At 38.6% G+C, this 17,822-nt stretch overlaps 1 protein-coding gene across 5 annotated transcripts in view; it reads right to left on the bottom strand.

Moving 5' to 3' along the window:
- Nucleotides 1-17,822, bottom strand: part of PPP2R5C (protein phosphatase 2 regulatory subunit B'gamma) — an 84,434-nt gene that overhangs the window by 34,105 nt on the left and 32,507 nt on the right. The window contains exon 1 of one of the 5 annotated variants that reach the window (XM_057397077.1): nt 14,629-14,931. The exons of 3 other annotated variants lie outside the window; for them this stretch is intronic. In XM_057397077.1, coding sequence (XP_057253060.1) covers nt 14,629-14,722 — 94 coding nt within the window. In that variant the 5' untranslated portion in view covers nt 14,723-14,931. Of the gene's footprint in view, nt 1-14,329; nt 14,600-14,628; nt 14,932-17,822 lie in introns of those variants that run through there. One more of the 5 variants, XM_057397078.1, reaches the window with a different exon arrangement.

Below are 17,822 nucleotides of genomic sequence, written 5' to 3'. Positions count from 1 at the left end.
GTAAAAATAAACACTGAATTTTAAAGTGTCTGAACATATGTTCAATATTGTATGGTACATGAATAATTTTCAAATTGTAGGAGTGTAGAGAACTTACCATTCTCTGGATAACATTTTTTATGTTCTTTCAAATCTAAAAATTAGTTTTCTAGTTTTGTATTGTAATTGTGTCAACACTGGGCATTGATGATTGATCCATCCCCATCTTCGCAGCAGCAGCCCTTTTTTCTATGGCAATGGTGTAATTCAATAGTTGCTGAGTAAACGACAAAAGGCACGGCAGGGTAAGTAGGTAACCCAGAGATGTCACACAAAACAGCTGTTTTCTAGTATAGTTTCAAACTGAAATAAAGCTAGAAGTTCAAAGGTTTTAGATCATGTCCTAACAGGAAGAACAGCTCATACAACTTCTACCACAAAACACAGTTTGTGGTCAGTAAAAACAGGAGTGCTCGTATTAGACTCAAGAGAGCACAATATATAAACATTTTAAGTAGCATAGAAGTGGAACAAACTTCCGCTCTTTATCACAATATTGAAGATAAAGAGATGCACATGTAAGCTGTGTAAAGTGTCATAAAAGAATACAGGCTTAGTCCAAAAGAACTGAGCTGTAAGTTTAAAGCCCTTCTCTAATTATGATGCATTATACCTGTAAACATTCATACAGAGCAATTCTCAACTGCTTTTATATATATGATCACCTGCTGTTTCTTCCCTGGCCTGTAGCTACAGGGCTTTGCACGTGTGGGTAAACCCTCGGGCCTGCACAGTTGGATTTTTTTAGGTGAGGCACAGCATGCATGGAACTGGCCCCACCCTTTACACCTGAGGTTTATCTGTCAGGGCCTAAGGAGCTTGGATGGTGACAGCAAAGTCCTCAGGTCGTAGATTTGATTAGAGCATCCTTCTCTTAGACGAATGGCCTTATAAAGCTAGACAAGCTCCACCTGCCTGGGTTTGAAGTTAGAGTTGTCCTTCTCCTAGGATGGTTGCCCAAAGGCTAGTGAGCCCATTCTGCCCATGGACACACTTTGACCCTTCAGTAGAGACCTGTCTGGCATGGGAGACCGTACCTGGAGGCATATGCCATCACCAGCATAGCTCTCAACCTCACAAGGGCACACAACTCACAACATATATATATATGCACATACACACACACTTAATATATTTCCTGTCAGAAACAAGACAGTGAAGATGAGATGGACTTTCAGTCTGGTCTACAACAACAAAGCTCATGACTCCCAAACAACTCTTGATCATTAATTAAAAATATTTTGTAGGTACTTAGAGCTTCCCTACAGATAACAAGAAAATACTTATTCCAACCAGCTATCATCATAGCAAAGTTATTGAACAGCAAACTGTTCAAGGACAGTTAGAAGATGAGCTGAAAATGGTAGGCCAACCCACAAGGGCAGTTCCCAATTACAAAAGTATTTGTACAGCCCACATATTTCCAAAGCATGATCCTCATCTGCATCAGCTGCCTTTATGCAGCACCATCATGCTCAGTACCAGTCCAGGCATTCAGGAGAGGGAGGGAAATGAAAAATGGCTGTAATTACAGGCTATGTCCACTCCAACTTTCAAGGAACTGACCTGCTGCCAGAAATACTTTTTGACTGTTCTTCAGGTAACAGAAATTTGTAATTGGAAAAGAAAGCTGCTCTGCATTTCCCTGCATTTGGAGGAACTGCACCGTTTTTAACTGCTGCTGTTTCACATTGGGTAATGCACCTGAAAGACCAGCATCCAAAATACAAGAATTACTTTTCTATATATTGATAGAAAATAAGTTTTGTTTTTTTTTTTTTTAAAATGCTTAAATCCATACATATGTGGCCAGTTTTCTAGGTAAAATTCAAAAGCAAGCTGATTTTACTTTATTTCCAAATAGTGGGTTCTGGTGTTGTTTTTTGTGGGTTTTCCTTTTTTTTTTTTAATTTAAATAAATGCAGTGGTTTTATTTAAAGAAATCTTTCCTCCCTTTGCCCTCCCCAAGCAAACAAGTCCTGGTTAGTAGCTTTCTTTTTCAACAAAGCAACAGCACTGATGTTGCTCCTATGCTGATCTGCACTCTGGATGAAGTTGTAACTCCACTTAAGATTAAAACTTATTTCACCTATGACAGCATGTGTATTAAACCAATATAAACAATGATACAGAAGTGGGGACGAGAGAGGCAAGAGCAAGACATGGCAATTCATTAAGTTCGAAGGCACATAACATTTAAAATATTTAGTTTCTATGAAAGGAAAATCTCCTATCTAAATTTTAATTCAAATGAGTAGCTTTTCATTGGATTATGAGACTTCTAGAGCAATATATTCTTCCAGTTAACGGGAGAAGAAGGCTGTCAGAATCAAGTGAGCCATTATCAGACTAATTAAACAGCATCAGGGAATAAAAAAGCCACCACCCCAAAAAAGCCCACAGTTAAGAGAGCCTGAAAGGAATGTGAAGCACATGTTTTGTCAGTCCTGGAGTGAAGCTCAAAACAGGTGCTTCAAAACACTAATCCCCTCGGAAAGCTGCAGTTGTTGGGGAATGCAGTGCTGAGGGCTGCTGCTAGTGGCAGCTATCTCCTAAATACAAGATTACATTGTGGTTTTGAGGATGGAGAAACTAAGTAATAACATTTAACTGTCAAACATTTAAGATGGGAGGTTTTATGGATTGACTGGTAATGAAGTAGAAAAAAAAAGCCTGCTGTCATTTCATACTATTTGGCATATTTTTTTACAAACTAAACAACCTGAGGCACTGGAATTACTTCCAATAACATCTTTTCCAGGTATACATCATAAGCCTAATGATGATAACAGTGTATCAGTGAATAATCCCTGCTCCTAATTGTCTAACTTTTTCAGAAGACCAGCATCACCTCACATCTAAGCTCCTGCTTTACAAAGATTTTCATCAGAAGACAACTCTTTTCTTAGAAGCCATATGAAATTTTAAAAAACCTACCTTAACATATTTGTAATAATATTTCAGAGAAGTAAGAATTTTTGGACTATATTTAAATGTTTAAAAATAGAAAGTGAAGAGTTAAAGTGGTAACTGAATAAATACTTTAAAGGCAATATACCATAAAAACAGGAACACTTACAGAGGAAATGGCAAGTGAAATAAACCGAAATGGGCTACAGCTAATGAAATAAAAATTCCACCTGAAAGAGAGAAAAATGACAGGGAGGATAATCAAGCAGACAACGGAAGAAAAAACTGTCTTAACAAGGAAAGAGAGAAATCAAACAGATAAAGAACTCTCAGTAGAGCTTTCTGGCATACGTATGCTATTAACATACTGTTAATATGACAGCAAACCTAATTTTTAAACACAAAGCACTAACTAGAAACCTAAAAGAAAAATCCTCAATTTCCTAGCTGTTACACTGTACCTGAATCCATTCTCTAGCATAAAAATTAACTTATTATGCAACACCTTCTACTGTATTTGAAAACTAAAATTGCTTTTAACAGTTTCTCTGAAAAGATGAAGCATGACTGTGGTGAGACCAGACCTTGGTTACACTACAGAACATGATTCAAGTGCATGGTGCAATCCAGAAGATTTACATTAAGTAAATAGAAGTAACCCATGAACCACTGAATAAACTCTGTTGCTTTGGACACTTGGTTGAAGTATCCGCTAATCAAGCCTAACTATCTGCTACAAGCTGTTTCTCAAAACACACACAAACTCCACATACCAACCCGTAACTCTAGTCAGCTACTGCTGATGAGCCTGAGTAACTTGTCAATCAATGTTATCTGTCACACATCTACGATAAATATAATTCAAGGAGCAATCAGCCGCCAAAACGTAAAATAACTTGCGTGCTTCCCCAGAGCATGTCAGCCTGCTTCTTCCTCTCCTCACTCTCCCTACATACTCTAAATCCTGGTGGTTACTCCCTAGTTTCTATTGGATGCTTCTGAATGAAGAAATAGGTTAATTTAATGAGGACTTTTAGAATAATTAGTTACAACTATCAAAAGAATTCATTGAAGAATACTGGTTCATGTGTGGCTTCGAAAGAGATGACACAGATTAGAAAGCAGGAAGAAAAGCCTCCCCTATGGTTTTCTATGGTCAAACATGTTTCACACCCTAATGCAACCTAAACCAAATACCCAGCTTCTCACACAAGAACTATGGTTATAAACAGCTAACACAACTGCTTGTGCTTTCCAGCTTTTCTAAAGCTAACATGTCTTTATCTTAACAAAATCTTCCATAACCATTCCTTGATAACAACACTGAATCAGCTTTGTAAACTCTTGTCATAGTTTAACTCTAGCTAGCCACTAAGTACCACACAGCTGCTCGCTCACTCTCTCCCAACCCCGCAAAGGGCTGTGGAGGACAATCAGAAAAACTTAGGAAACACAAGAACAGTTCAACAACTGAAATAAAGGAAAAATATAACAATAATAATAAAAATAGAAATAAAACCTAAGAAAGAAAAGTGATGCATGATACAACTGCTCACCACCCATTGACAAATGCCCAGACTGTCCCCAAGCAGTGATTGGTGGCTCCTGGCCAACTTCCCCCAGTTTATGTACTGACCATGATGTTCTACGGTATGGAATACTCCTTTAGCTAGTTTAGGTCAAGTGTCCCATCTCTGCTCCCTCCCAGCTTCCTGTGCCCCTCCTCACTTGGCAGAGTGTGAGACTGAAAAGTCCTTGACCAGGGTAAGCGCTACTGAGCAACAACTAAAAACATCGGTGTGTTATCAGCACTGTTTTCATCCTAAAATCAAAAAAACAGCACTGCACCAGCTAGTAGGTAGAAAATCAAATCTATCCCGGCCAATACTAGGGCAATTTCCCACTCTCTTCAAAACAGAAATAGGATGAGCAACAGGTTAACTCTTTTGAAAAGTCTATTCAGAGGAAAAGCTTTAACAGTAGAAGTAACTCTGAGCTGAGATGCACACTAAGGTCCCAAGTGCTGATCAACAATTAAAATCATCCCAAGTCACCATACAGCATTAGAACTTGCAACAGTCATTACAAGATACACAGGAAATAACACCAATATCACCAGGACTTTTTTTGTGTTTTTCCTGAGAGAAATTTCTTAATAAATTCTCCTCAATAGACAGGAAGTCCCATCCCCTGTGTGTGGGTTTTAAATTTAAACTGAGGCCTCCAACACCTCTGTAAATGTAGCGGGCAAAAACAAGTTGCTGCTTTCATTAGTTATGAATCCAAAAGTGATCCAAGAAGATCTGGACATGTTTAGACATCTCACCCCAAGCAGATTTCCCAAAATATTATTTTATTTACAATTTTCTTTTTAAACGGAAGATTCAGATGTTCAATGAAAGCAATTTATTTTAATTTCTCCCACTTAAAAATAAGCTTTAGGATTCTTTATCCCTTAAGCTACATTAATGAATACTGAGCTTCCAATAGGAGGGAGTGAGAAAGTCATGCAGCAAAGCATATATGCTCAAAATTTTGCATTAAAGAGGATGTGCTTATTCTAATTTAAGGGTCAGCAAGATCTTAATTTCCTATTAGGACAAGCACAACACAACTTCTTTTGTGGCATTCAAATAACTTTTAGCAGTCTTCAAAAAACCCTGTGCATCAATTTTTGTATTTTAAGATACTTTATATAGAAGTTCAAACACACCAGGAGCAACAAAAGATATAAATATACTAGGTTAGAAGAAAGATCCTAGTGTTAAGACCAGTTAGTTTGTTTGGAAAATATTTTTGAAGAAAACGTATTACACCCAAAGAACAGACAACACACTTTTTCCTTAAACTATTTAAGGGATTTCAGGCTTTGATCAATTTTGTTCCAGTTTTCTTTCCAACATGGTTTAAATGAACACAGAATACCTTTGAAATACCACTGACATTGTTATCCTTCCACTTTAAATACAAAAGGAACACAAGAATTCAGTTTCAGAGGTGTGTAAAGCCACACAGCTAGTAGCTTTAATCCAAAAATACAAATTAAAAGCCTTCCATAAAAGTCCTCAAAATGAAGTGTTTCAAATTAGTAGACTGCAACAAACAACTAGAAAAGTCCCAAATGCTTTATTTTTACTTTACATCTTTTCCATTTCATGTATTTTTTTCTTGCATAACTTATAAAGAAATATTTACTTAATAAAATTAAGACTTGTAACAAGAACAATTATGAAAACTGACAGAAAACTGCCACTTCCAACACCTGTAACAACCCAGAGGCAGACCCCACCCTTAATTTTAACTGCCTTTGAAAAAGAAAACCTAACTGGCAAGTTACAGCAGAAACAGTACTGCATGATTTGTATGTGCATTAAGCAGAATTGATTATAAGAATTGCAGACATGGCTTTAAAATACCACACACTCAGAGCATCATTTAACTCTGTTTTGTCTCAGAAGCCAAGCAGCAGTTCTGTTAGGCGGGCAAGACTGCACTTTCACTCATACAAGGTGTTTACCTCCAGCATAAAGGTTAGAACCTTTATAAAAGCCACCCCCACCAGAGGGGCATCTTGTTTAGGTATGAAGTAAATATTCCTGCAGCTATTAAATACTGCCACTCCTCAATCTGTGTGATTTACAATGTGGTTTCAGTAGCCAACAGTATTTGATAGCACATGGAGAGAATTAGCTGACTACAGAATCAATGATTAATTTTGCTTTGAACAGAAATAGAAATAATACTTTCCTCAGAAACGCATGGCACTGAATTTTCATCTTAAAAGGTATTTCACTGTAAGTGATGAGTTAATAAGCATGTCACCATGTTGAATGCAATGGGAACAATAACTAAGCAACCTCCTTTAGGTGCACTCTTATAAAAGCACTCCCCATAAGTTGCTTCAGGATATACCAGTAAAAAAGCATGAGTCTAAGTCTGGCTATGCACTGTGGCTATGTTTGGATGTCCTTTGAGAAAATCTAGCAAAACCATACAAGAGAGAATATAATAACAATCACTTGTATTAGTACGAATCCTGTGACAATTCAGAAAATTATCTAATAATAACAGATGAAACTGTATAGTAAGCATTTCACATTCCTAACAGACACAAGATGCCTAGGTTTACTATGAACAGAACTGCTGCTGCTTCTTCAGGAAGATGGTCTTGTTTATCTTTTTTGAGGCAACACTTTTAGAAAGGAAAAGCGGATGGGTTTCAAAGCTAGTGATTTAGTGTATAACTGGTTAATCAATGCAAAAGAACAGCAGAGGCTGAGAACTTTCTGTAAGAATATAGGAAACTCTGGCAAGGTGGAAACTCTGAGCTCCAGGAGTCAGGCTGAATACCAATGGAGTCAGAATGGCTTGGAAGGAAGGCACAGGTATCAACCCAAACATGCAGCTGGTTCTCACCCCTTTGGACTATCAATTTATAATTGGCTTGTATTGGAGGAAAGGTAAGAACAAGCATTTTTAACTCTTTTAAATCTTAGCTGAGGTTTAACCATTTGACCCAATCTCAACAACAATTACGGCCCACAAGCAGAACAGAAGATGAGTGCTGACCCTAGGAAATCCCATTTATTGGATTAGCAGGGATGAAAAAAAGTTTTGAAGGTTTTTTGCACAGGAATATTTCCACAAAACAAGCCCCCGATTTTACAAGTAGCTGTAATTTTAAAATGAAATTCACTGAAAGAGAATTAGCACAATTTATCACTGTAATGGAAGCATTTCTGAAGAAAACTATTAGGATGTCCAACTCAACAACACTGTACAACTGTAATATACCTTTCTTCCCAGGCAGATTTTACTCACTTTTCACAACAGAGAGCTACTAAGTTTAAATGTATTAAAGTATTATATTTAAAGAAATATGCTCAGACCAGTTAAGTTCATCACCCTTAAAAATATCTATTTATGCACAAAATGCAAGATGCATGTGAAGGGGAATATTATCATTACAGAGAAAACACAGAAGGAGTAAACCAGATCAATTTTCCACTGCAGTATACACCTACAAAAAAAAAACCAGCATGAAAGGTGACTTTGAAATTTCTTTTGGTATGCTTTCATAATCTGTGCAAACCAGTTTCAACCTAGAATAAAATATTAATGCCCCAAGAAAGGCAAACTGAGTACATGCAAAGGAAATCATGCTTGAAATTTATCAAGGTCTTGGAAAATGTTAGAAAGTTGGTAACAACAACTATCTCTGGATTTTTAGACCTTTAACATAATGTTTTTATAATGCAGGAAGATTACCGGAAACATGCCGTAGGGATCTGAGTTAGAAATTACACTGCTCAACATTTTCATAAACACCACAGAAGACAAACAGCAATGTCACACAGTTTGTTAATGCCACATTCACTGTCAGTTTAAAGCTTGTTAAAAAGAACTACAGAAAAACTTCATGATACTGAGCAAAAGAATTCAGTCTATTAGATCTTTCCAAAAGGTAATAAATGTAAAGAAACATGGGTGAAACAGCTGACTGGGCCCATTTATGAGTTCTAGCTTATTCAGAAGATACTTTTAGTTATGGGTGTTCTGTAAAAAACACATACCTGCCATGTTTTTTTACTACTGCTGTGCTCCTAACAGGATATTAAGAAATTAACAAAACACCCTTTTAGGATGCCAGTATTTTTAAAGCTGCATGTGGTTCCCAACACCCAACTTTAACAGTTTGCAAAGACTTGATAAGAATAATTTAAAACACCATAACACCAAAAATAGAGAGGTAACACTGAGGTAAAAGTGCTACTAATAAGCATTCTGTCACTAAACATACTGAAAAGTCTGCCTCAGTAACTGAAAACAGTTTACAATAACAATATTGCTCTTTGTATATCAAAATTCATACTGTGGTATTTTTAAGTGACAGTAAGGCCAGTCATTTTTTTTTGGCCAACGTGCAGCAAGGAATGACAGAATCACAGAATAATTTTCACCAGAAGGAACTACCTCATTTCTGCTATTCCAATCCCGAACTCAAAGCTGCGTGAGCTAGTTAAACCCAGCTGCTCATGGCATTCTCCAGTCAATGACTTAAGTATCTCCAAGCACAGTCCCTTTGGAATCCAGTATTTAACCACTTCTATGGTGGTTTTTTTTTTTTCCTCTTTGTATTCAATGGCAATTTCTTGTGCTACAACTTCTATCAGTTACTTCTCACTCAGTCACTGTATATCTCTGAGGAGTGCCTGGCTCTGTCCTCTATACTCTCCCATCAGTTGGAGGTGGGATCTCCCCTTAGCCTTCCCTTCCCCAGACCAGTTCTTTCAGCCTCATTTTGTACATCATGAGATTAATGGCTATTCTCCATGCTGAATTTGGTCTGTATTACTTCTCAAGTGCAAGCTTTGGCCTCTGCTTCCCACTTGATTACAAAACAGCTTTTTTTATGGTTTAGTTTTTAGCTCAGAAACAATTCCTGCAAAGCAAGAACCTTCATGATTTTTCGCAAACATGGTCAGGCAAAAGTATCTTCAGATGAATTATTTTCCAAGAAGAAACACATGCCAGTTTCTTTCTAAAATGGAAGTGCCAAGCTTTTCTCCTTTAAGAAATAAATTGCATACTTCAGGGTTAAATGCAATATGCAGCTTACTTAACAGTCATTTCCTACGTTTACACATTATTAAAAGGGACTTGAGCTTTCATAGCCATCTATGAAAATCTAAAGTAAGTGGAAATGCACCTTGCAATAGCTAGATAGCAGTTGGCTGCGTTAAGAACCTCACAGCAGTTCATGGTGATTTGGTAACCTTTCAGCTCCAGACCAAAGGTGGCCCAATCTCAGGGTTAAAAGCTTGGACAGGTGCCTGGTGCTCTGTTAGTACCTACCCCAACAGAATAAAGATCTTTCATTAGGCTTTGGCAAGCATGAAATGTCTATCTAAACACTCTGAACTTTCTAGCACAAAACCACTGCTACTGACATTTTTAGCCCTGCAGAAAAGCCTTACGTGCAGACAGAGTATTAATCTTACTCAAGATTAATGCATACAAGGATCACATCGTAAATATGGACAAAGTTAACATAATTTTTCTTTGAAAAACAAAATGCAAGCAACCTTCAAAAAGTCTAAAGTAACTTAGATAATGACAAAAAGTTGAATCTGTCAGCTGCTGGTCTGGAAGGCAGAGAAAGATGGACAATACGATATTTGAAACAGGTTACGGCCTACAGAAAATGTCACTCTGAGTTACCACAGTATCAGGGTGTTATTCTCCTTCCCACACAACTTTCAGTATGTCTTGCAAAATGTCTTGAAAATAAGTTTTGAAGAGCATGAACAGACATTACCAGTCCCCACCAGTCAGCAACTAAGCCACTAAGGTAACTTCTATGTTCTGGTAATTCTGCCATTGCAGATCAGAGCCGAACTTTATCTGCATTTTGTTTAAATACCTGTTTCTTGATTTCATAAGAACACTGGCATTTGAACTACCTCTACGTACTGATAAAAAAGTACTAAGATTTTTTAACAGCATTGAACTGTATTCCCAATGAAAATGTTTGCCCCCCCCCCCCCCCCAACATTTACTATATGCCTACAGAATGAATTACAATTATTTTCTACCTGTAACTGCACTTGGTACTACAGCTACATTTTTCAGCAAAGCTCACAACAGTAAATATGAACTGGTAACTCTCAAGCCTAGTGACAAATGTTTACTGTTTTTCCTAATCCATGCTGCTTTTACAGCTGTTTCCTTTGCTTGAAGTGCTGAGATGGAAATCAAAAGGTTCCAATTCCTTCCCCCAGGCCTCATTTTATTTATGTGGATCCTCCTGGCAGGGCTCTGAGTGCACTTCCATCACCCTGGGGGTTTAGCCACCAGAAGGGCTCCATGAGGAGAAGACACATCTTGAAAACACCATCCGGATCTGCTTTCCTCCTTGTAAAAAATATTAAAGTCATGCTACCTAATAAACATCTTCTCTGTGCTGTCCTAATATCATCTTCATAGCTACTCACCTGTTGATGCACAAAGATCCTATAGGAGCTCTCTCTGCAGATACCCCATGACCAGTTGCTTTGGCTACATCATTTGTTTCACAGCCAGATACAAGCTCAAATCTCTACCCACGATTACAAACCACAGGAGTTATTCCATGGCCATAATAGTTCTTCAAACTGAACTGTAATTTTCTTGGAAGCTTTGGATCATTGCAATACTAGGTAAGCTTTCACTTCACCATGATAACCAGTGACAAGCAGCTCAGCTGCCCATTATACACCATGTTTGTACTCTAAAAAGATCAAAGCAGCAGTAGCATAACTTGGATCTCCTGGAAAGCCTGTTGTGGCTGAATGACCAAGGGCTCATTACCCCATCAGACCCAACACTCTCACTGAACCAGTGCTTTCAGCACAAACAAACAACATACAGTAATGGCTCCACGCCACTTGTGGTCAGCACTGATTAGGCTCCATTGGTACTTGGTATTTTCCAACAAGTCCAGATTCATCTTTTGCAGACTGGATTTCTACACATTGGTCTTGAACAACTGCCAACAGCCTATGGCTGTGACAAAGGGCATAGTACCTGAATGAAGAAAGGAGAGCAAGTATACTTGTGACCAGGGTCAGCCAACAGTCATGTGGTTGCTGAAGAAGTCTATAGTGAATAGAAACACCAAGGAAGGTAGTCTACACATTAGGATCCGGATCAGCGAGGTACATGGCTGGACAACCACATAGCTGCAATGACTAAGGCCAAGGGTCTGACCTTAAAGACAGCAACTGATGGAAAGCAGAACCTTGACAAGACTTCTCACAGCTCTTTCCACAGCACTCTGACTCAGAATTACATGGCTGTATCATCTCCAAGATGACCCTGAGCACTGGCAGTCAAATGAACTGCTGGAAGATGGGGTATCTGGGGACTCCTATCCTGAAAATACCTATTGCTCCTCCTTATTGGTGATGGGGCAGACATCAGTGGCAGCAAAACCTTTATTTCTAATTTACAAGACTTGTAACATAATTTTAAAACCCCACACCTGTGTCTATTTTTCCAACTGTGTTATTTCAGCAAAGCTATAAGAAGCCCAGACAATAAAGCTGTCTGCAGTTCAGGAGGAACAAGAGGAAAGGGAGCAACCTCCCATCCCATGCTGGATCAGATTTCCTTTTTATTCTGCAAACACTACATACTCCACATGATCCAGGTACAGAAAAGGCTTCAGAATTAACTTTAAAAGCATGACTGCAATTTTTAAAGAAGCTCCAACAGTGTAGTCCACAAGGCTCCACAGATTTTTTTAAAAATAAGACTAAGGCCAAATATGGTAGCTAAAATATAAGGGTAAAATAAAACACGGTATACCAGCTCAAAAATTTAGCTTAAACATTACACGAATTTGGTGATAAAGCAGTATCTTTTCCATTACAACAAACTAGATCAACTAGGACCAACTGACAGGCTTGTGCCCCCACACTTTTGACATTTAAGTTTTAGCTCTTAGAGCTGCAAAAAGAAATTCTAGTAGAAATTTTATCCCATACAGCAATAGATGATGTAAAACGACAACTGCAAAAGCAGCACAGATTGGGACAAACAGTAAATGTGTCATTAGGCTTCAGTTACCAGCCAATTTTTACTGCTATTAATTTGGTATGTATTGTTCTGACAGGCTTCATTTTGGAGTCAGATCAGTACTGGTAGCATCAGAGCAGCTAGTGAGATGAGGCACACAAAAAACAACACAACTTCTGCATACACATATACATGTACGTAAGGGATGCTTTTCCCATCCCAGTGTCAAGAAACTCCGTAATACCAGATCCACATCTTACTTCCTAGGACCTGAAAAATGCAAGAGAATCTCTCAGTTATTCCCTGATTGTTTACAAGAAAGTCCACTCTCATTACCCATTAAAAAAAAACAAACCCACCAAACAAAACCCAACCAAATTAAGAAAAACATAGCAACAAATCAAACCACAAAACCCCTTAACCTTTACTACTGTGTACCAAAATTCTAGATACACTGCACCAAGAATTTAGGTCTTAAGAAAATAAATTTCAGAACATTTTCTTAAAAAAAAATCAACAAAAAAATTCCATTGTTTCCACAATTACATATCTGACTGGAGCCAAAACGGATGATAAATTCACTGACAAGAATCATGGTATCATATTGAGACAAAGGATTACTAAGGTTCTTCATTATAACATTTCATCATTATGATTCCAACATTGTTTTTCTCTCCTAACTTGCACCTTTAAAAGATGGTGCTTCTCTCCTCCCCTTCCAAAAGGCAGCATCTATCAGAGAATTAAGGTGATTTGTGCAGAATGAAAAGCAAAGGCCTGTCTACAGGTCAGGTAGTTGCATTTCTATTCCCCTGACAACAAGTACAGTCCCTATTCTAACTCAAGGGAATTTTATCGCATGCCCCACCCCCCAGACCAAAATGCGTCTCTTCTCAAACACGTCCAGTCCCACTTCAGACAGAGAAAGAGGTGGCTCCTCTTTTAAAGGGCAAAGAAAAATTGTGATTTCTTAATACATGAAGATCAGTACTACTGCTTAAAGGAGCAGACTTCTGAACAGTTGCCTCTGTTGGGTTGTTTGGTGGTTTGTTTTGCGTTTTTTTTTTCAACTTTCAAAGCAGTATTTTTTTCAGTGTATGAAATATTAATGAAAAAATATGCTTTTCAGTACTAACATCAAGCAAACGTCAGTGAAAGCTGAGGAGCAAAGGTAACTAAGAATTGTATTAGCTGTGTTTCTTGCATGTAAATGCCATTGTTCAAGGTATGCTGATCCCAGCTAATGCATGTTCAGCTTTCACAAAAAGTTCTAAACCAAAACAACCTTAAGACAAAAAAAAAAAAAAAGCTTTGATTGGTTAACAGCCAGCTGAAGAAATAAAAACAAAACAAACCACAGCAATGTAAAATTTTACTAACTGCAAAAATACATATCAAGAGATGCACACTTAGTATTACACAGAAATGTCATACCAACATGTATTTTCCCAATGAATTATATAAAATGTAGAACTGCAATGCACTAATTCTATAAACCCAAAAGAACGTATTCTGTGCAGAAATTTCACATTCAGAACTGCACACAGCAACAGGCACGTAAGAGCTTGCTTGTTAAAGCTGAACTGCATCTCTTCTATGACATGCTTTCTGCATACATAAAGGATATTTTCAGAATAAATGTCACGCACCCCCACTCCTTCCCAACAACACTTTCAATTCTTGTACGAGCTGCAATGGGTTTTAAAGGAGCTCTAGCGGAAAGATTTCCACAAAAAAAGGCTTTGAAACACATCAACTGTCTGCCCTTATTCTATAGAAACGGTAAAGCGATAACTCGGCTCTTCCCTCCCCCACTCGGTACCTTTCTGGGGTAATGACTTCACATCCTTTGACATCAGCACAGCTTGAAAGGGGGATGGGAGAGTTACGGCAGAAAGCAGTAAAACCTGCTTTTAGCTATGCATGCGATGCCTCTGCGAATTCCTAAATCTTCCCTAAACACATCGAGCAGAGGACGAGTTTTGATCTGCGCCGGTTTTATCGCCAAACAGAAAGTGTCGGGGCTAGAGGCCTCCTGCTCCCCTTTACCCGAGCATCACAATAGCCATTTATTAGCCCGTCGGAGGGTCGCGATTCCCTCTCGCACGCACAATAACTCACCTCTAATATGCAAAAGAGCCACGGGCTGGAACGGCCCATTGGAATTGGCTGCGTCAACCACCATCCTGCTGCTAGCTCTGTTACATGTCAACATCTAGGCTCCAGCAGGCAAGGCGGTGTACTCCTTAAGGCAAGAAACCAGCCTCCATTTTAGTTAAAAAAAAAAAAAAAAGACAGAAACCGAAGCGCTCTGCAGCTGGAGGGAACTGGCTAGTGAGTGATGTCAGCGGGCGGGAGGAGCCCCATTGGCCAACGGCAGCAACTTCAAATGACACCGAGGAGGCCGCAAATGAGCGGAGCCTGGCGCGGGATTGGCACTGCGCCCTGCGCGCCCCGCGGCCGGCTCCGCGCCTCCCGCGGCATCGGCGCCTGACAAACCGCTGCCAAAGGAGGTGACGAGTCTCCGCGTTCGCTTATTTTAAACCAGGATGATGTTATTGCTGCTCTGTTATTCCCCCACAAATAATATTCTGTACGCACCTGCTAGAAAGAGCGCAACAATTGTATTTTTCTTTCCTGAAAGAGCCAAAAGCTTAATCTTTCCTTCAGAAAGGCCGCCAAGAATTACCAAACAGGAGTTCAAAGTAAGCGTGGAAAAACACAGCACTAAGGGCAACATCTACAACCTGAGCTTACAAGAGCCTTATTAAAAGGTAGTTCACAGTAAGATACAGGTATGGTAATAAAAAGAAACAACCAACCTCGTAAGCATTCCCATGAGGTGTTTTACATTGGTTTCTATTATGTATGTTAAGAACAAAAACAATCTACACACATGACATGCAGGATGAGAACCCCATGTTTCATGGTCATCTTAATATTTGTTTCATTCTAGAAATGGACCCATCTTAAATTGAAGTTAATGTTGTTAAGCTTGCATAAAGCAAACTTTGTTTTCCGTTCCAGAAAGTTCAGTAATCATAAGCAACTTTTTTACTATTATCAAAAATTAAGCTATTGCAGCACTAAGAACCAGTATAGAGGCATATGGAAACAGTTTTGCTGCATAATCCCAGGAATACAAAAAAGTACAGCATGACAACTTCTAAACTTTAGTTGAATTACTTAAGTTATTTGGAACAACCTTTTCTTCATCATACGAGACTTGCACGTTTATTTTTGTAATGAGCTATCTGAAGAACCACTTTGCCCACTAGGTACTGCACCTCTGGGAGTGACCTTAAGTGTCAGTGTACTGCTTCTCTCCAAATCCTGCTTGCACCAGGATATCACCTTTAAATATTTAGATAAGGGGGCCTATAGGGATGCTGGGGAGGGACTCTTCATTAGGGAATGTAGTGACAGGACAAGGGGTAACGGGTTAAAACTTTAACAGGGGAAGTTTAGATTGGATATAAGGAGGAAATTCTTTTCTGTAAGGGTGGTGAGGCACTGGAATGGGCTGCCCAGGGAGGTTGTGAATGCTCCATCCCTGGCAGTGTTCAAGACCAGGTTGGACAAGGCCTTGAGGCCTTGGGTGATACGGTTTAGTGTGAGGTGTCCCTGCCCATTGCAGGGAGTTGGAACTAAATGATCTTGAGGTCCTTTCCAACCCTAGCTATTCTATGATTCTATGATTCTAATATCCAAGTATTTTAAAAAGTAATCATGGAGATGAAGGGAATTCAGTTTTTCCTACGTTCACTACAGACAGTAAATTTCTCCTACATCAAGGAAGATTAGGTTAGATATTAAACAAAATCCTCTTGCAATAAGTACAGTGAAACAAAGTAAGAGATTGCAAACTTTCCAGTAATTTAAAAAGTGACCAAACATAATGAGTGATACAAATGTAGCTGATCCTGCTCTAGAGAACATTAAAATGGACTACATGAATTGATGCCTTTTTAAACCTTTGTCCTAAGACTACAGAGATTCAAATTATTTGTCCTTCCAGTCTAGACAAAACCAAGGGAGGTTGTCGTGGTTTAAACAATGCTACTGCAGAACCCAGGACATTAGTACATTCTCAAAATGGGTATACCTTAGATGTGAAGTTTTAGTCTTATAAAAGAAAAAGCTACCATAGAGATGAGCCTTTAATAAAACGCAATTTAAAAAACAAAACCAAGACTGACCTCACACAAAGTTTTCTACCAGATCTTCATGGATCAAGATAAAAAGAAAACTGAAGAACAACTGAGATAATTTTCACTCTATTTTCATATGCAGAATTTCTTAAGAAAATTCAGTTTCTTTTCCCTATCTAAAGGACAATTAGGCTGTTCTATACTGATAAGACACACTATGAAGCAGCAAAAATTAGGCTTAAAATTCTAGTTTATCTGGTAACCACATCTTTAAGAGGCAGCTGCTCTCTCTCTCTTCTCTTTGCTTCAATGGTCAACTGCTGTTTCTGTTCCTTTGAAACTCCCTGCAAAGATTAAATGGCTATGAAGACTTCTGGTCCAATGGCACACAACTGAAGTACCGTACTGAAACACAAGGCAAAAAGGGAGTGCTACTTTTGTAGCCACTTTTGTTCCACTTCCTACTTTATACACAAGCATGGCTTTCTTAGATGGAGGTTCATTAGCAAATTTGAGATAATAGTTTCAGAATCTACCTCCCTACATTGTTCCTAGAATCAACTAGCTTGGAGAAATCCTTTATGATCATCAAGTCCAACCTTCATCCCAGGACTGCCAAGTCCACCACTAAACCATGTCACTAATGGCCTCGTCTAAACGGGCTTTTTTCTGCTTCACTGAAGAGAGTAAATGTGACATTTACAGTTCTAACAGTACCATCAGCAGAACACTAAGTCACATTCAGGTAAGTTTTGTTTGCAAGATACGCATACCATGTTCACATTTCTTCCTTTGCAGGACTGTGTTGCATCTGAGGTCAGTACTTAGTATGAAGCTGGTTAAAACAGCCATAATGCAAAATTCAGTATATTCCTGGTATGCTTCTGATAGGACACTAGTGGAGCTGAAGAACATAAATCTTTATAGGACCTTCTGCTCATTAACAGTATCTGGTATCTTCACCAGTTGTACACATTTGGAACTACATTTTACTCAGGAGGTTTGTACGACCTTCCTTTGTTTCAGAATTAAAACATCTGATTTGCCACCAAGGGATAATATTTACTTGAGTTCAATTACTTTGAGCAACCTCATTTGGGGAAAAAAATTGCAAAGAAAATTGAGTTAGGCACTGACTTACTAATGGGAAGGGAAAGAATATTA

Source organism: Pezoporus wallicus, unplaced genomic scaffold, assembly GCF_028554395.1.
Source record: "Pezoporus wallicus isolate ANWC-B61680 ecotype Strahan unplaced genomic scaffold, APGP_CSIRO_Pwel_v1 contig_7068, whole genome shotgun sequence".
Taxonomy (NCBI): Eukaryota; Metazoa; Chordata; class Aves; order Psittaciformes; family Psittacidae; genus Pezoporus; species Pezoporus wallicus.
The sequence above is the reverse complement of the archived record's forward strand: the minus strand, read 5'-3'. Positions and strand labels throughout refer to the sequence as shown.